We start from the raw sequence: 20,788 nt of genomic DNA, 5'->3' as shown, positions 1-20,788 counted from the left end.
AATGCAGGGGAAAAGAAGGAGGATTATCGATCTCAGATATGGAGCAAGTTGTGGAATGCAGCCCATCTGTTGGACTGATTTGCAAGAACAGAGATCAATCTCCACTAATGTGTTACAACTATGAAATACGAATTAAATGCTGTGAAGACAAATGTCAGCCCCCCAGTACAACTATTCAGAAAACAACAATTGTGCCACCTAAAACAACCGAAGGACAAACTAAAACATCTCAAACAGCTCCAATAACCACTCAAAAACCATCCACAACAGAGAAAACTGTGACTGAAGCAACAAAACCACCAATGGAGAAAACCACTGGTCCAGTTATTGAAACATCATCCACAACTCCAATTTCAGAAATCACAAGTTCAACAACAGAAGCAGAAGTCACTACTCCAGTAGTACCACCTAAGACTTCCACTTCTCCTGTTGTGACGTCATCAAGACCTTCCACTAGCACGGAGACAACAATTGTGCCACCTAAAACAACCGAAGGACAACCTAAAACATCTCAAACAGCTCCAATAACCACTCAAAAACCATCCACAACAGAGAAAACTGTGACTGAAGCAACAAAACCACCAATGGAGAAAACCACTGGTCCAGTTAGTGAAACATCATCCACAACTCCAATTTCAGAAATCACAAGTTCAACAACAGAAGCAGAAGTCACTACTCCAGTAGTGCCACCTAAGACTTCCACTTCTCCTATTGTGACATCATCAAGACCATCCACTAGCACGGAGACAACAATTGTGCCACCTAAAACAACTGAAGGACAACCTAGAACATCTCAAACAGCTCCAATAACCACTCAAAAACCATCCACAACAGAGAGAATTGAGACTGAAACAACAAAGCCACCAACAGAGACAACCACTGGTCCTATCATAGAAACATCATCCACAACTCCAATTTCAGAAATCACAAGTTCAACAACAGAAGCAGAAGTCACTACTCCAGTAGTGCCACCTAAGACTTCCACTTCTCCTGTTGTGACGTCATCAAGACCTTCCACTAGCACGGAGACAACAATTGTGCCACCTAAAACAACTGAAGGACAACCTAGAACATCTCAAACAGCTCCAATAACCACTCAAAAACCATCCACAACAGAGAAAACTGTGACTGAAGCAACAAAACCACCAATGGAGAAAACCACTGGTCCAGTTAGTGAAACATCATCCACAACTCCAATTTCAGAAATCACAAGTTCAACAACAGAAGCAGAAGTCACTACTCCAGTAGTGCCACCTAAGACTTCCACTTCTCCTATTGTGACATCATCAAGACCATCCACTAGCACGGAGACAACAATTGTGCCACCTAAAACAACTGAAGGACAACCTAGAACATCTCAAACAGCTCCAATAACCACTCAAAAACCATCCACAACAGAGAGAATTGAGACTGAAACAACAAAGCCACCAACAGAGACAACCACTGGTCCTATCATAGAAACATCATCCACAACTCCAATTTCAGAAATCACAAGTTCAACAACAGAGGCAGAAGTCACTACTCCAGTAGTACCACCTAAGACTTCCACTTCTCCTGTTGTGACATCATCAAGACCTTCCACTAGCACGGAGACAACAATTGTGCCACCTAAAACAACCGAAGGACAACCTAAAACATCTCAAACAGCTCCAATAACCACTCAAAAACCATCCACAACAGAGAAAACTGTGACTGAAGCAACAAAACCACCAATGGAGAAAACCACTGGTCCAGTTAGTGAAACATCATCCACAACTCCAATTTCAGAAATCACAAGTTCAACAACAGAAGCAGAAGTCACTACTCCAGTAGTGCCACCTAAGACTTCCACTTCTCCTGTTGTGACGTCATCAAGACCTTCCACTAGCACGGAGACAACAATTGTGCCACCTAAAACAACTGAAGGACAACCTAGAACATCTCAAACAGCTCCAATAACCACTCAAAAACCATCCACAACAGAGAGAATTGAGACTGAAACAACAAAGCCACCAACAGAGACAACCACTGGTCCTATCATAGAAACATCATCCACAACTCCAATTTCAGAAATCACAAGTTCAACAACAGAGGCAGAAGTCACTACTCCAGTAGTACCACCTAAGACTTCCACTTCTCCTGTTGTGACATCATCAAGACCTTCCACTAGCACGGAGACAACAATTGTGCCACCTAAAACAACCGAAGGACAACCTAAAACATCTCAAACAGCTCCAATAACCACTCAAAAACCATCCACAACAGAGAAAACTGTGACTGAAGCAACAAAACCACCAATGGAGAAAACCACTGGTCCAGTTAGTGAAACATCATCCACAACTCCAATTTCAGAAATCACAAGTTCAACAACAGAAGCAGAAGTCACTACTCCAGTAGTGCCACCTAAGACTTCCACTTCTCCTGTTGTGACGTCATCAAGACCTTCCACTAGCACGGAGACAACAATTGTGCCACCTAAAACAACTGAAGGACAACCTAGAACATCTCAAACAGCTCCAATAACCACTCAAAAACCATCCACAACAGAGAGAATTGAGACTGAAACAACAAAGCCACCAACAGAGACAACCACTGGTCCTATCATAGAAACATCATCCACAACTCCAATTTCAGAAATCACAAGTTCAACAACAGAGGCAGAAGTCACTACTCCAGTAGTACCACCTAAGACTTCCACTTCTCCTGTTGTGACGTCATCAAGACCTTCCACTAGCACGGAGACAACAATTGTGCCACCTAAAACAACTGAAGGACAACCTAGAACATCTCAAACAGCTCCAATAACCACTCAAAAACCATCCACAACAGAGAAAACTGTGACTGAAGCAACAAAACCACCAATGGAGAAAACCACTGGTCCAGTTAGTGAAACATCATCCACAACTCCAATTTCAGAAATCACAAGTTCAACAACAGAAGCAGAAGTCACTACTCCAGTAGTGCCACCTAAGACTTCCACTTCTCCTGTTGTGACATCATCAAGACCATCCACTAGCACGGAGACAACAATTGTGCCACCTAAAACAACTGAAGGACAACCTAGAACATCTCAAACAGCTCCAATAACCACTCAAAAACCATCCACAACAGAGAGAATTGAGACTGAAACAACAAAGCCACCAACAGAGACAACCACTGGTCCTATCATAGAAACATCATCCACAACTCCAATTTCAGAAATCACAAGTTCAACAACAGAGGCAGAAGTCACTACTCCAGTAGTACCACCTAAGACTTCCACTTCTCCTGTTGTGACATCATCAAGACCTTCCACTAGCACGGAGACAACAATTGTGCCACCTAAAACAACCGAAGGACAACCTAAAACATCTCAAACAGCTCCAATAACCACTCAAAAACCATCCACAACAGAGAAAACTGTGACTGAAGCAACAAAACCACCAATGGAGAAAACCACTGGTCCAGTTAGTGAAACATCATCCACAACTCCAATTTCAGAAATCACAAGTTCAACAACAAAAGCAAAACTCACTACTCCATTAGTCTCATCGACTTCTGCTCCAATAACAACATCATGTATTATGTGCACATGGTCAGACTGGTTTGATAGTGACTATCCCACGTCGGATCCTGATGATGGAGACATCGAGTCCATTGAAAATATAGTAAAGTCTGGGCAAAGCACTTGCAGCAAACCTACAGAGGTGGAATGCAGGGGAAAAGAAGGAGGATTATCGATCTCAGAAATGGAGCAAGTTGTGGAATGCAGCCCATCTGTTGGACTGATTTGCAAAAACAGAGATCAATCTCCCCTAATGTGTTACAACTATGAAATACGAATTAAATGCTGTGAAGACAAATGTCAGCCCCCCAGTACAACTATGCAGAAAACAACAACTGAAACATCAACAACACAACTGACACCACCTACAACGAAAAAAATAGCAATATCCACAACAGAGAAAACTGGGACTGAAACAACAAAGCCAGCAATGGAGAAAACCACTGGTCCAATAAGTGAAACATCATCCACAACTCCAATTTCAGAAATCACAAGTTCAACAACAGAAGCAGAAGTCACTACTCCAGTAGTACCACCTAAGACTTCCACTTCTCCTGTTGTGACATCATCAAGACCTTCCACTAGCACGGAGACAACAATTGTGCCACCTAAAACAACCGAAGGACAACCTAAAACATCTCAAACAGCTCCAATAACCACTCAAAAACCATCCACAACAGAGAAAACTGTGACTGAAGCAACAAAACCACCAATGGAGAAAACCACTGGTCCAGTTAGTGAAACATCATCCACAACTCCAATTTCAGAAATCACAAGTTCAACAACAGAAGCAGAAGTCACTACTCCAGTAGTGCCACCTAAGACTTCCACTTCTCCTGTTGTGACGTCATCAAGACCTTCCACTAGCACGGAGACAACAATTGTGCCACCTAAAACAACTGAAGGACAACCTAGAACATCTCAAACAGCTCCAATAACCACTCAAAAACCATCCACAACAGAGAGAATTGAGACTGAAACAACAAAGCCACTAACAGAGACAACCACTGGTCCTATCATAGAAACATCATCCACAACTCCAATTTTAGAAATCACAAGTTCAACAACAGAGGCAGAAGTCACTACTCCAGTAGTACCACCTAAGACTTCCACTTCTCCTGTTGTGACGTCATCAAGACCTTCCACTAGCACGGAGACAACAATTGTGCCACCTAAAACAACCGAAGGACAACCTAAAACATCTCAAACAGCTCCAATAACCACTCAAAAACCATCCACAACAGAGAAAACTGTGACTGAAGCAACAAAACCACCAATGGAGAAAACCACTGGTCCAGTTAGTGAAACATCATCCACAACTCCAATTTCAGAAATCACAAGTTCAACAACAGAAGCAGAAGTCACTACTCCAGTAGTACCACCTAAGACTTCCACTTCTCCTGTTGTGACGTCATCAAGACCTTCCACTAGCACGGAGACAGCAATTGTGCCACCTAAAACAACCGAAGGACAACCTACAACATCTCAAACAGCTCCAATAACCACTCAAAAACCATCCACAACAGAGAAAACTGTGACTGAAGCAACAAAACCACCAATGGAGAAAACCACTGGTCCAGTTAGTGAAACATCATCCACAACTCCAATTTCAGAAATCACAAGTTCAACAACAGAAGCAGAAGTCACTACTCCAGTAGTACCACCTAAGACTTCCACTTCTCCTGTTGTGACGTCATCAAGACCTTCCACTAGCACGGAGACAACAATTGTGCCACCTAAAACAACTGAAGGACAACCTAGAACATCTCAAACAGCTCCAATAACCACTCAAAAACCATCCACAACAGAGAGAATTGAGACTGAAACAACAAAGCCACCAACAGAGACAACCACTGGTCCTATCATAGAAACATCATCCACAACTCCAATTTCAGAAATCACAAGTTCAACAACAGAGGCAGAAGTCACTACTCCAGTAGTACCACCTAAGACTTCCACTTCTCCTGTTGTGACGTCATCAAGACCTTCCACTAGCACAGAGACAACAATTGTGCCACCTAAAACAACTGAAGGACAACCTAGAACATCTCAAACAGCTCCAATAACCACTCAAAAACCATCCACAACAGAGAGAATTGAGACTGAAACAACAAAGCCACCAACAGAGACAACCACTGGTCCTATCATAGAAACATCATCCACAACTCCAATTTCAGAAATCACAAGTTCAACAACAGAGGCAGAAGTCACTACTCCAGTAGTACCACCTAAGACTTCCACTTCTCCTGTTGTGACGTCATCAAGACCTTCCACTAGCACGGAGACAACAATTGTGCCACCTAAAACAACGGAAGGACAACCTACAACATCTCAAACAGCTCCAATAACCACTCAAAAACCATCCACAACAGAGAAAACTGTGACTGAAGCAACGAAACCACCAATAGAGAAAACCACTGGTCCAGTTAGTGAAACATCAGCCACAACTCCAATTTCAGAAATCACAAGTTCAACAACAGAAGCAGAAGTCACTACTCCAGTAGTACCACCTAAGACTTCCACTTCTCCTGTTGTGACGTCATCAAGACCTTCCACTAGCACGGAGACAACAATTGTGCCACCTAAAACAACCGAAGGACAACCTACAACATCTCAAACAGCTCCAATAACCACTCAAAAACCATCCACAACAGAGAGAATTGAGACTGAAACAACAAAGCCACCAACAGAGACAACCACTGGTCCTATCATAGAAACATCATCCACAACTCCAATTTCAGAAATCACAAGTTCAACAACAGAGGCAGAAGTCACTACTCCAGTAGTACCACCTAAGACTTCCACTTCTCCTGTTGTGACATCATCAAGACCATCCACTAGCACGGAGACAACAATTGTGCCACCTAAAACAACTGAAGGACAACCTACAACATCTCAAACAGCTCCAATAACCACTCAAAAACCATCCACAACAGAGAAAACTGTGACTGAAGCAACAAAACCACCAATGGAGAAAACCACTGGTCCAGTTAGTGAAACATCATCCACAACTCCAATTTCAGAAATCACAAGTTCAACAACAAAAGCAAAACTCACTACTCCATTAGTCTCATCGACTTCTGCTCCAATAACAACATCATGTATTATGTGCACATGGTCAGACTGGTTTGATAGTGACTATCCCACGTCGGATCCTGATGATGGAGACATCGAGTCCATTGAAAATATAGTAAAGTCTGGGCAAAGCACTTGCAGCAAACCTACAGAGGTGGAATGCAGGGGAAAAGAAGGAGGATTATCGATCTCAGATATGGAGCAAGTTGTGGAATGCAGCCCATCTGTTGGACTGATTTGCAAAAACAGAGATCAATCTCCACTAATGTGTTACAACTATGAAATACGAATTAAATGCTGTGAAGACAAATGTCAGCCCCCCAGTACAACTATTCAGAAAACAACAATTGTGCCACCTAAAACAACCGAAGGACAACCTAAAACATCTCAAACAGCTCCAATAACCACTCAAAAACCATCCACAACAGAGAAAACTGTGACTGAAGCAACAAAACCACCAATGGAGAAAACCACTGGTCCAGTTAGTGAAACATCATCCACAACTCCAATTTCAGAAATCACAAGTTCAACAACAGAAGCAGAAGTCACTACTCCAGTAGTACCACCTAAGACTTCCACTTCTCCTGTTGTGACGTCATCAAGACCTTCCACTAGCACGGAGACAACAATTGTGCCACCTAAAACAACCGAAGGACAACCTACAACATCTCAAACAGCTCCAATAACCACTCAAAAACCATCCACAACAGAGAAAACTGTGACTGAAGCAACAAAACCACCAATGGAGAAAACCACTGGTCCAGTTAGTGAAACATCATCCACAACTCCAATTTCAGAAATCACAAGTTCAACAACAGAAGCAGAAGTCACTACTCCAGTAGTACCACCTAAGACTTCCACTTCTCCTGTTGTGACGTCATCAAGACCTTCCACTAGCACGGAGACAACAATTGTGCCACCTAAAACAACCGAAGGACAACCTACAACATCTCAAACAGCTCCAATAACCACTCAAAAACCATCCACAACAGAGAAAACTGTGACTGAAGCAACAAAACCACCAATGGAGAAAACCACTGGTCCAGTTAGTGAAACATCATCCACAACTCCAATTTCAGAAATCACAAGTTCAACAACAGAAGCAGAAGTCACTACTCCAGTAGTGCCACCTAAGACTTCCACTTCTCCTGTTGTGACGTCATCAAGACCTTCCACTAGCACGGAGACAACAATTGTGCCACCTAAAACAACTGAAGGACAACCTAGAACATCTCAAACAGCTCCAATAACCACTCAAAAACCATCCACAACAGAGAGAATTGAGACTGAAACAACAAAGCCACCAACAGAGACAACCACTGGTCCTATCATAGAAACATCATCCACAACTCCAATTTCAGAAATCACAAGTTCAACAACAGAAGCAGAAGTCACTACTCCAGTAGTACCACCTAAGACTTCCACTTCTCCTGTTGTGACGTCATCAAGACCTTCCACTAGCACGGAGACAACAATTGTGCCACCTAAAACAACTGAAGGACAACCTACAACATCTCAAACAGCTCCAATAACCACTCAAAAACCATCCACAACAGAGAGAATTGAGACTGAAACAACAAAGCCACCAACAGAGACAACCACTGGTCCTATCATAGAAACATCATCCACAACTCCAATTTCAGAAATCACAAGTTCAACAACAAAAGCAGAAGTCACTACACCAGTAGTACCACCTAAGACTTCCACTTCTCCTGTTGTGACATCATCAAGACCATCCACTAGCACGGAGACAACAATTGTGCCACCTACAACAACAGAAGTAAAACCTACAACATCTCAAACAGTTATTACAATTTCAGCCAGTACAACGACAGTGCTGGTTGTCACAGGCACTACAACTGCAACGCCTATATATTCAACAGGGCCTGTTGTTGTCAAGACATCAACTAGCATTCCAATATCAACTACTCTTGAATGTGTTTGCACATATAAATATGAGGATTATCCACGGGGTAGGTACAGTCTTGATATTTCTCTCACCAGCACTATCAGCAGTACTTACCTAAAGGTCTATAAAATTTTCTCTAAAATTTTTACAATAGTTTTGTTCATATGACCTTATTTCTCCCTTTGCAACCATTTTAATCGATATATTCATTTCATAAGTTATGTTCATAAATTATCCTAATCACCTTTACTTATACGTGTTGTCCTTGAATATATTCACCCTTCCATTTCCGTTATTCTATTATTTTGTGACCTAAATAATACTGCCTGTACAGACACATTCATGCTGAGTTTGATTTTCACATGGACACTAATCCCTCATGGCCCTTACCTTTTCACCCTCAGGATCAATAATATATAATGAAACTGACGGTGAAGGCTGGTGCTTCACTGCTTACTGCAACGCAACATGTGAAATTGAGAAGAAGTCAAAACCCTGTCTCACGACTGTTTCACCACCTGTTTTGACAACCATTGAGAAGACTACCGCTCCAGCTAGTACACCATCTTCTACAGCCAAAACTGAAACAACAACTATTGTAACAACTACCAGCCCTGAATCTACGACATTGGCGCCAGACTGTGACCACTTCGATCCTCCAAGAAAGGTAATCAATCATTGCTAAATGAACAAAAGTGATTAAAATAATCACTGACCATCGGTAAATTATGTTCTTAATGCACACCATATTCATGAACTCTGGCCATGAACACAAAATGTTTACCTTGTACACATGTTAAAAACGAGATGCCTAATGGCAAATTATTTAGTTTTCCAACTAACCACCATGTTTAGATAGGGCAATCAGTTATTTGCGCAGTTATTTTCTAATACCACTTAGCCTGTAAAGCAACAAGTTAGCTTTTTGTATTGGTTTCCACCACCCCTTGCATATGTAGCATTTCAGTAATTCAGCTACCAGTGTAGATATAAACACACAATTGAACATACTGGAATTATAATTATTATTAGTCCTAACAGAGTGTAACTCAGCTGCATAAAAATATAAAGCTACAGTATTACAGCTAATAGGTACTCCATGACAAGAATCATGCAACTTTTATTTAAAATCTCTTGGCAAGCTGCTGAGAAACACTGTGAGCTACTGGTACCAATCTTACTGACCCTCTTTGCTTTCAAAAACTCCCATAGCGTAAGAAAAAGCAAAGTAAAACACAGTCTATATTGTCCTATTGTTATTGTTTTGGCTTTGCAATGTGAAAAATGAAGTTCTGCCTCATTGCCATGGTTACAACTGGGCCTGGCTGAATCTCGGTGGAAATTCTGCAAGAACTATAACCCCACAACTTTGGTTCCAGGCTTGAGTTCCTGGGCGTTTGGCCCACAGTGGACAGGGGGCTAATTATTATTATTAGCACTCGCCTGTCACAATTACCACCCTGAAATAGACACTGCATAGATAATCAGGCTTTGTAAATACAGCCCACAGTTATTACTCACATTAATACCGTAATAAACCTAAGCACTGTCTTCTTAAATTACAGGCCATTCTTTCTTCATCATTTGTAAGGACCATGTGAACTGAGTGTAATGATTTGTAATTGTACTGATTATTTTACCATGGTAGAATGGTGAATCTTGGAACGTTGACAACTGCACCAAAGCAACATGCAGCTACGGTTCTGCAGTCTTGAAGCCAAAGGAGTGTGAGCCAGTGAAACCAGTCGTTTGTGAGAACGGACATTCCCCAATTAAAGTCTACGATGAGTCCGGATGCTGCTTCCAATATGAATGTCAATGTAAGTCTTCATGAACATTAAATAAGCTCACTCGAATCACCCTTAATCATGTAAATGCGCTTACATCCTCTGATATTGTAAGTCGTTCTGCCTAATAGCAACTACTAGATGAATAAAATCTCTTAAAAACTATTCATCTGAGGAATAATATTTGCTATTGCCCTCATTCATGTCCTTTTTGTTTTGTCAGACTGCTTGGGGCCTAATGACATGACCAAACAGGTAATAACTTTACATATGACTCATAAAGGTCCCTGTCACTGTTTCTATGATAATACGTCTTGCCAGATTTTCCCGTTTATAAATGCCGGTTACCAAGGATACTGTATTAGCGTTAGTAAATTTCCCTGTAGTCCTGCCCTATTGTGGCACAGCCAAATGAAAAATCAAAGCTTGACAGTAATATTAATAGGTATTTGTTGGATTTAAATGTGGTTGACAGAAAACAGGTTTAATTTTCTCTCAACCAGTTATACTCAGACTTGGTCAGATCTGGAGCCACACTGACAAAAAATATTTTTGAAAAGGCCAGACTAAAAAAACTGCCCTGTTTCTCAACCAAACATTCATATGATTCAGTATATAATAAGGGTACTAACTAATGGCCATTTAAAAAGAATAAATAAGCCAGCATATGCAGTGTTGTATTGTCCATCCATCAGTTTTATAACTGCTTAGTCCAGATGAGGGTCAATGTGGCAACAGGGCAAGCAGGGCAGTCCTGACGTCCCTCTCCCCAGCAACTTCCGCCAACTCCAACTGGGGGATCCCAAGGCGATCCCAGGCCAGCTGTGGATATTGTCCCTCCAGCGTGTCCTGGGTCTGGCCCTGGGTCTCCTCCCGGGTGGCCGTGCCCGGAACACCTCCAAAGGGAGGTGCCCGGGAGGCGTCCTTATCAGACTCAACTGACTCCTTTCTATGTGGAGGAGCAGTGGCTCTACTTTGAGGTCTTCCTGTCAAGGACAGTAAGGCCTGCCATCTTTCAAAGAAAGGTTTTTCAGGTCACAAAGACAGGGGTTTTTCTTAAGAAACTGCACTGCACACTGCTGAAGTTGTCACTGGCTTATGCAATACTTTTCATCAAAGTTGGCAAATACATCTATCGACATCAATTCCTTTAATAATTTTGAAGGCATATGATGTTTTATGTCCGGACCTGTTCTGTTTGCTATGCAGCCAGGCGAGAAGTGGGAGAGCAACTGCCAGGAGTGTGAGTGTCCCATGGACTCCACCACTCCCCTCTGTAAACCTGTGGAGTGTTCAATCCAGCCAAACAAAACCTGCGAGAAGGCTGGTCAGGTGCCCATGGTCGAGATTGTGGACTGCTGCGAGAAGTTCACATGTGGTAAGTGAATAAGGATGAGTGTGCAGTCATTCGTCTGGGTCTGGTCACATGGTAAGTGAACTAGGGAATGATGTATGCTCATCAATTCAGGTATAGGCTGTGTTCCATCATTCCATTGGAAATGGAAAATGCTGCCTTCGCTTCTTCACCATCCAATGGAGTGATGTTTAAACATAATGTGAGGGAGCCCTTCCCAAGCCAGTGAGCTAGGGGAGGTGTTGAGATGTTTCAACTGGACCAGCTTTCTGCTGCTCTGCATTTGGATATACATCAGCATCAGCAATAGGAAGTATATAATGGTTGCCGCGGAATTGCTGGCTTGAGCGTTGTAACGTGAAATCTCTCTACTGACCCTCAAAGCAAATATATCCCCATCAACCTATGTTTTTTCCCTATTGATGGGGTTCCAAATATTTTGGAGGAATATAGCACACAGTTTATGTGAGGAAAATATGAGAAATGATGTCCTGATGTTCAAATAATTACAGCGAATTCATTCATACCTTAAGGAATTTGGGGAAAATATACAATATATACAAAAGGTATTCAGTCTGCAAAGCATTTAAAATTAGTTGTAGCTACTAACCAACATTAAAATCAAGGTACTGTAATACAAAGGTCAACTAGTGTGCCAATTCAGATCATTTACCCAGAAATTTTTGTTTTAAGTTAAAGAACATGGTAGCAAATATTAAAACGCTATCCATAGGATTTTTTGAAATACTGACATTGTGCGCCCACAGGAAAGTAGCCAGAATTAATGAAAGCGTGGGTGCAATGCCAAGTATTGTGGGCTATTTCACCACTTGAAAAGATGCATATTGTTGGCTCCCTTGAAAGGAGTTTCCACAGGGCTTGAGGGACCATAGACCCTCCCTCAACTCGCTTAAATTGGAATGCACCTCCCTAGTTTTGGTGGTCATCTTACAGCTGAGGAACTTTGGGGATTCCCCCTCTAATCAAAGACTAGCGAGCATGAGGAAGCAAGCTTATTTCCGATTGGAATGAGATCCTGGTATCACAGTCTGGAAATGGATGACCTCTATAAATAGATGAAAGCATTAAGACATTTCACAGAAAGTATTTTGGATTTTTCAAGGATGGCATTTCCCAATACCGCAGTCTCTTATGTCCCTCTGTCAGTGTTGAGAAATCACGCATCAGTCTGCCAGTGTAATCTGCCCTTTCGTCTCAACGCCTTTCTCTTCTTCTCACACAGAATGTGATGTGGACACATGCCCACAGACAAGCCACACCTGCTCCGAAGGGTTCCAGCCAATAGTAACTACCCCAAAAGGAAGCTGCTGTCCTGAATATGACTGCCGTAAGCCTCTCATGTTTATGTAATCATGTCTTAGCAATGCGCTTCGCTACCACTGCACGTTAACCCTTTATGGTGTAAGATCACACACATTCTGAATATCTTAACTGAACATTCTGATGCTGATGTAACAATCATGACTTGTTGGAAGCAACTGAGTCCTGAAAACATTGCAGGAAACAGGATCTTCAAAGCGAGACCCAGTGCAAACAATATTTATTTGAAATAGTTACAAAAAATCGAAGAAAACAAACAAATCAGTGATATTCAGCTATGTTATTCAATTGAGATTCTTTTTTTTTTTTAAAAAAAGGTAACAAGTGAGTTCAGACAACAACAGGATTTGTCATTGGCCTTTTGCTCACTCTTAAAGCATCATTGTGATTTATATTTTAATCGCTCAGCGGACACACCATATCACATTTTCTTCTCGTGTTCAATACTGACATATTTTACATCAATAAAAAAGTTGTCATTTTTTATATTCATAAATATTAATGTTAAATATATTATCATATTTTAATATACAGCACAGAAATATTTACATATGTTACTATCAAATACAAAAGCAGTTATGAGTGACAACATTGCTAGCACTCTAGCAAGTAGAGTAGATCTGTAGATCTACTTGCTAGGAAGGCTGCTTGGATGAATCATAGCATTTGTGTTTTTTATTGAGCTGATTTCACCATGTTTCCTCTCTCTGCAGAGCCCAAGCCTGTCTGTGTCCACAATCAAGCAGAATATCAGGTGAGAATCCATTATTTGAAATTGTATAATGTATATAATTAATGTATAATGTAAACATTATGTACAAATTATTAACATAAAAAATTCTAAACATAAAATAAATACATATGTTCAGATGTCTGAGGTGTGCTTGTGGTTAGAGTGAGCATATGCTCATATTGGTCATCTCTGTTAAAGTGTGGAGGTGTGCATATTGATGGTCTCGCTGAAAGAGAGTATGTATGTATACTGGTTGCATCGGGCTGCATTCTCCTCTGTCCCAGGGGTTTAACTGCGCCTCTGTTGTGTCCTATTGCAGCCAGGAGCAGCTGTTCCCTCAGACAAGTGCGAGGATTGCAAATGTAGCTCCACTGTAGATCCGGACACTAAACTCCATTCTGTCGAGTGCACCCCAGTGAAGTGTGATGAAAGCTGCAAGCTGGTAGGTACCAAGGCTTACACAGTGAGGGAGGTACACACTGATGTGAAGGATGTGTAAAAAAAACATCTTCACCTTTCATTTTCAACTGGGCCTTTGCATTGAAGAAATTCCCAGCATGTCACAATAGATGCATAAATACATTTCTTTATAAACTTAATTCCATAACACATTTGTTACCTGTCCGAATTCGTTTTCAGCTGAGAAGTTGCCTTTGACAGGAATCCACTGAACCAATTATCTTACTATTAATTGGTGCAGTGGATTACTTATTATTGCTGATAATCTTCAACTCTACAAACAATTTGGCAGTGCTGTTCTTTTTGAACCTCACCAATTCATCATTTTTGTGTTGAACAGACTTGGGTTTTTGACTGTGTGTTTTTTTGTGTGCAAATCTCCTGCAGGGCTCTGAATATGAGGCTGTGCCCGGTGAGTGTTGTGGCACGTGTGTGGAGAAGAACTGTGTTGTTATGTTACCTGGCAAAACAACACAAATCCTTGAGGTGAATGACCAATTCTTACACCAATGTACAAATCATACAAAATCAGCGATTTTTCATATTGGCTTCTTAAAGAGAGCCATCTCTTATTGGTTGTTGGGTGTTCCCCTTGAAAAAGGGATCATTTCTTTTGATTGGTTCAGTTTATTGTTGATATCCGGTTTAACAGAATTCTGTAATCTCAAAAAGTGCATGCTTTTCTTCTACTGACAACTTATAGCTTTCAAAATGCTTTCCCCAAATTTGCACTTTCAAATGGCCTGCAGGCCTATAGAACCAGCTGAATGTGAACAAGGTAATGCATGCTTATCAGATGCCTACTCATGTATGTATAATAAAATTAATTAATTATTCATGACATTAATGAAATTGGCCAATGGAAGTGAGTTGGTTGTTGGGTATAGCTGTCTGAGCACTTTCGACAGCAACAGCTGAAATCACATTTACAGCTGATCACTTTCTGTATGACTGCAGACATTTCTTAATGTAAAATACATCTATTATCATTTAACGTGTAGTCTGATTTTACATTGCAATATAGTTGCAGTTACGTAGGATTTTGAGATAGTAGTCAACTTTTTACATTTTTACTGCACACTCAGATGCTAACTATTTTCCATCTCACAGCCCGGCCAGATCTGGACAGCTCCAAATGACAAGTGTTCAAAGTACAAATGTGAGAAGATAGAGGATCAGCTGGTCGCTGTTGAAGTGAAAATGGTCTGCCCTGAATTCAACCCAGAGAACTGCATTCCTGTGAGTTTCAAATCAGTAGCAAGGCCCTGATATCATGTGAAAGCAGATGGTGCAAAGGAATTTCCCAGAGCAGTTTTCCAGAAACAAACTATTGATAAATTACCGAGCTTATAACAAATTACTTATTAACAATCTCGGAATTTTCAGTATTCATAGTATCAATATCCATAATAAAAGTAATTTTCTTCAGCATAGAAATTCCTATAAAAATGAAGTTGCCGCAAGTATTATGTATTAAAGAGCAACTGAAAATCCCTGTCAGCGCAAAGTCATTGTAATCATACCTGTATTTTACCACAGGGCACTGAAAAAACTGATGAAGATGGATGTTGCGAAACCTGTAAGTAACAAAATTATTCATTATCTTTGTTTCAATCTGACATAACTTTTGTCAACAAATTCCTACCACATACAGTGAACATCATAATTTTTGGGACAAATACATTATTTTTTGCTGGACCGCGGGGCCAGCCCAACAAACGCTAATGTCTGTGAATGAGTGAGTGACTGAGTGAGTGAGTGATGAAGTTACACCATCGGTCGGCCGGATCACGTTTGTTAGGTCCAGCCATATACTAGGTTTTAACCTGGTCTTGTTTTAACTGATGTGGCTGTACTCCACAATTTTAATTGTAATCAAACAATTCACTTGTGGTTAAAGTACACATTCTGGCTGAAAAATAAGAAACAGAAACAGTCAGAGACATAGGCCAAACCTTAGGCTAACCAAAACCAACTGTTTGGAACATCATTGAGATGAAAGAGAGCCCTGGTGAGCTCAAAAATAGCAAAAAAGCCAGGCAAGGGCCACTAGTGGTGAATGTTTTTATGTTTGGCTATCCAACTAGCAGCCAGCGCCTGTGGATCACACTGCACTGTTTGGGTTTAGGTTTTAGTCAGAGGTGTAGCAAAGGTGTGATAGTGCACTAGCTGATCAAGACTCTTCATATTCCCTTTAAATGAGCAGTTGTGTCCCTCACACATATTTCCTTTATTTGTACAGTAGCCACATTCACTGTCTAATTTGACTTTCCACAATGCCCATCTTGTGAGTTTGATTAAATGTTCCTTGAAATTACCAAATGGCCTTATACACTGACATATGTTATAAATGAGGCATGAATAAGTGTGCTTGTGGTACACATACGTCCCTGTGATATAAAATTTTGTATAATGGAATGTCTTCAGTAGAAATTGTGAAGGATCTGCCTGTCTTACACATGGCCACTTTTATTGACCTGCAACTCACTTACCTTCATCAGGTACTCCACGTCAGGACTGCAAAGTCATGAAGAACAGCACTTACCTGGAGAATAATGGCTGCAAGACCACAGAGCCTGTGGAAGTCAACTCCTGCGAAGGCAACTGCGCAACCTCATCCATGTAAGTTCCACACCTGCATGGAGTACAAATTTCAGTAAAAAGCAGATGAAAAGATCCCCCAACTTTCAGAAATGTGCTTTGCTAATAAACCAACGGCCGTTTATTTCTTTTGACAAATCATGATCTTGCAGGTGCAGCTTCAATGGGAATCAAGTCAACTGAAATTATGAAAACGGAATGTTTTTCACCCCATTTCCTTTACTTTCTCCTATTTCCAGGTACTCTGTGGAGGCTAATTCTATGGTTCACGCATGCTCCTGTTGTCAAGAGATGTCCACAAGCAGCAAGGAGGTGGAGATGGCCTGCCCAGATGGGACAAAGATCAGCTACACCTACACTTACGTTGAAACATGTGGCTGCAAGCCCTTGGAGTGCCCTGAGGAAAAATCTTCCCAGAAAGTATCACGGCGAAGGCGTCGATGAACCAACGGGCAGATTCATGGCCGCCACTCCTCTGACGATCGTTCCTCTGGTTGACCGTATGAAGACTATACAATTCTCCCAATAGAGAATTGTATAGTATACTTAAATGTTAGGTTTAGGCTTATTAGGGTCAGCTGTAAAACATAGTGTGTTTTTTCATTCTTTCTGTTGGTTTTTAAAGGCAAGACTTCATTTTAATCTCATTTAACTTTTATTTAATATACATCTGAATTAGCTCAGATGGTGAGTGATGTTTCCGTTTTTGAATGGAATGGGTTTAACATTAAATACCGGGAAGAAATAGGGGGATTATCACTGCATTATAGTGTCTATCTTAGCTTTAACCGTTTATAGAATATAGCTGCTTATAGAAGGGTGTTTCTGTTCTTACCTGTATTAACCTCTTAATAAACTGTAGCAATTGAAATGAGCTCTGATTCTGTGATTCTGTAAAGCAACAGCTTTATTTCAAGTTGTATTGTTATTCACTAGTTACCCTTATTTTAGATGACTTACATTTATTCTGTATGAATATATACTGTGAAAATATACATTCACTGAATAGATCCTTGTTCAAAGATCTGCCTGTAGTGTCCCTACCTAGGACTAACACCTGCAGTCTGAGTACAAGAGTACTTCCTGGTCACAATTTTGTACTGACATTCCACCAAACTGACAATTGTAGTGGGAAACATCAAATGGCCCCTGTAGGATTTCAAACTCATAATCCACGGTTTTCAAAAGTAGCCCAATGTTCCTAAGCCCCCGGGGTGCTGCTTGTGTGTTGGGAACTGTAACATTAGCTGGTGAGCAAGTTTATTATATATATTTTGAGATATTTAAAAAATCCAGTAGATAAGATGCTGGTTTTATTGCAAATTTCAATGAATACAGGACAACTGCGATACTGTATAAAACTCAGTTGTGGACTGCCCAATCAACCGAACAGGCCACAAACCCAGAAGTAGCAAAAGAAATACACTTCTCCCTCTATTAATGTGTTTCTTGACAAAATGACAGAAGCATACATTCATTTGCCGTCCTAGAAGCAGTTTAGTTGATCCGGGTAGTCAGAAGTCACCTTATTGTCCACAGACCACTGCTCCCTTTTTCCATGTTTCCTCACTGATGTCCTGTTTTTTATGACATCACATGAACTATTCCTAACTTGCTCTTGTTCATTCCATGTGTCCCAGAACTTTTTTGGTCAATATGTTACAGTTTCTCAGAAAACAACAGACATTTACTTGCACCCATTTTACCCCATTTACTTGATTCCATTTCATGATCTGTTCCATTTGCCTAATGAGTCCATTCCTTGCATCCTCTGCTGGGCGGAGCTAAGGAGCTAGGAAAGGATCTGAGGAAAGGACACAAGGAGGTAAAAATAAGCAACTGGAATGAGCCTCAGGGTCACCTTGGTGGCTAACCTCACGCTAAAATGTGGCTGGTCATTGTTTGCAAATGTTGGGTAGCTGCTGTTATTAGTTAGCTAACTAAATTCTTTTATGCTTGGCAATGTGTTGCCAGGGAGACAGGGCTACCCTCCACCACACTTCACCTTTCCAAAATTAACAAATACAATCACGCCACACATGCCAATCTTGCACTTAATGATGAGGAGGAAAGACCTCATACCTTACATCACACGGATGGCAGAGCATGGCTTCAGTGTCACCAGAGCAGTGGTCAAGGGTCTGGCGGGTGAAACTGTATGGGCCAGTGGACACAAGACACGTGTCAACCTGAACAAGGGTCCCAGTGACAACTGGTGGGCCGGGTTCAGAGCTCGCCTCCCTGAACTTAAGGGTCCCTGACTCTTTGGATATGGGCCAGGGTACAAGGAGCCACCATCAGTGATGCAGGGGTTCTTCATATATGAACCCCTATTTTTAAAAGCATGAATTGGAGAACAAGTCACATGTGCAGAAGTGTCCCCAGCAGAAGGGCCTCCAGACCCTGAGACACATTTTGCCACGTGCCGCAGCATGACACAACCAGAGAACAATGGGGAGCAATTTTTTTTGGGTGCAGTGTGACCTCTACGAACTCTGGTTTCTCCTGATATGTGCAGAGCTGGTGGAGGTGCTAGAGGAAGACTGGCTCTCCCATAACGGTTGCTTGTAAATTTGTTTACACACACACAAGCATGCACGCACGCACATAGTTTTTAAAAATTACATCAGTTCTGAATTTATGGCACGCCATTTTATGTTGCTGAGTTTCATGTTCATTGTTACATGTTATGCATTGTTATAAAGGAAGTTAAAAAGTTAATGTTGCAACTACAGTCAAATTTTAATTGTTTTAATATACTGCATTTCACTAATTAAAACAATAGTTTTAATATAATGCATTTTATTAATTAATCTTTGAATAATTAACTTAAATGAACTTAAATTATTTTATTTCATAAAAATGAGATTAAAAGATTTGATAAACATTCCATATGCATTGCCTGATCATATTAATAAATTAATGTTTAAGCTATCCTACTATGCACGATTCATTTGTTCATATAGCTACTATTTGCAACTATTATAAACTACTATACATATATTAACACTAAATAGTATTAATTTAATTAGAATTTATAAAATAATCAAATAATTATTGAATAGAGATTTGCCTGCATAACCGAATGTAACACGGCCACAGCTGTGCTTCAGACGAGCTGTTGGGAACATTGTGAAATAGTGCTATACTCAATATAGCAAGCATTAATTAAACTTCCCGGTGCAAAAGGAAATTGAGAGCAGGTTTGAATCTTAAGACATCTGCCCAGTGGTGAGTACATGTTGTGTGAAGTACAGAGGACATGTACAGAGCTGCAGCAGTAGTCAAAGATCTGGGCTGATACCCCCACGATGGAGAGCAGGCTAATGTTAGCATTAGGGCTGATCAATTTCATATCTTGTCTTTTGAAGCTTTCGCCAAATGAAAACATTTAACTTAAAACATAGTTTTTTTTTGATTAATAGTTTAATTAATTCCATTAATTTGAACTTATCCTAATTGTGGTTTTAGCATTTTTTTTTTTAGATTTCAGACCCTCCCGAAAGTTTTTATTTTAACTGGCTTCACACTGCATGTAACATTACTTACAGGTCCAACAGAAAACAGGCCAACTCCACGTTGCTCGTCATCCCCTTGGCAAACTTCAGCCGAAGCCACCGAGGAAAGGCAATTCCAAAGTTAACGCTAGTTCTTGTATGCACTCTGTCCGCTTGTTTTTTTGCTTCTTTGTATCTGGGTTATTACAGCACCTAGATAGCAAAAAAAAACACTCCAGTGGGGTTTTTCACAAAACAAAATAGCTGGGTTAGCTGGATAACTGCACTGAGTTAAACCCTGGCTGATGTAAAAAAAAAAAAAAGAGCCGTTCTGGGTTTTACTCAATGCAGCTACCCAGCTAACTCTGTAATCCTGTTTTTGAGGATCTGTTGCCACATTCACTCCTCCCCACACAGAAAAGAGCACCATGGCCAGAAACACATTTTAAAATAACAATTACAGGTGAAAGTACGTAAAGACAGTGCATCATCGATATGCCTTGGTTATT

The 20,788-nt window shown here is 40.8% G+C and overlaps 3 protein-coding genes across 3 annotated transcripts; all 3 read left to right on the top strand.

The window, feature by feature from the left end:
* The first annotated feature begins 1,712 nt into the window (after positions 1 to 1,712).
* Positions 1,713 to 4,345, top strand: LOC118215540 (mucin-2-like). The gene is made up of 3 exons (XM_035396436.1): positions 1,713 to 1,728; positions 2,050 to 4,057; positions 4,291 to 4,345. The coding sequence occupies exons 1-3, from the start codon at positions 1,713 to 1,715 to the stop codon at positions 4,343 to 4,345; spliced, it is 2,079 nt and encodes a 692-aa protein (XP_035252327.1).
* Positions 4,346 to 4,633: 288 nt separating this feature from the next.
* LOC118215079 (mucin-2-like) lies at positions 4,634 to 5,669 on the top strand (the record flags this gene model as incomplete). The annotated part of the gene is made up of 1 exon (XM_035395504.1): positions 4,634 to 5,669. A coding segment is annotated over exon 1 (870 nt), but the record flags the coding sequence as incomplete, so codon positions are not given.
* Positions 5,670 to 8,301: 2,632 nt separating this feature from the next.
* LOC118215078 (intestinal mucin-like protein) lies at positions 8,302 to 17,647 on the top strand. The gene is made up of 13 exons (XM_035395503.1): positions 8,302 to 8,571; positions 8,912 to 9,174; positions 10,156 to 10,327; positions 10,518 to 10,549; positions 11,504 to 11,672; positions 12,892 to 12,996; positions 13,703 to 13,743; positions 14,042 to 14,164; positions 14,569 to 14,667; positions 15,292 to 15,420; positions 15,721 to 15,760; positions 16,683 to 16,803; positions 17,022 to 17,647. The coding sequence occupies exons 4-13, from the start codon at positions 10,538 to 10,540 to the stop codon at positions 17,224 to 17,226; spliced, it is 1,044 nt and encodes a 347-aa protein (XP_035251394.1). The 5' UTR covers positions 8,302 to 8,571; positions 8,912 to 9,174; positions 10,156 to 10,327; positions 10,518 to 10,537; the 3' UTR covers positions 17,227 to 17,647.
* Positions 17,648 to 20,788: the final 3,141 nt, after the last annotated feature.

Source organism: Anguilla anguilla, chromosome 16, assembly GCF_013347855.1.
Source record: "Anguilla anguilla isolate fAngAng1 chromosome 16, fAngAng1.pri, whole genome shotgun sequence".
Lineage (NCBI taxonomy): Eukaryota > Metazoa > Chordata > Actinopteri > Anguilliformes > Anguillidae > Anguilla > Anguilla anguilla.
The sequence above is the reverse complement of the archived record's forward strand: the minus strand, read 5'-3'. Positions and strand labels throughout refer to the sequence as shown.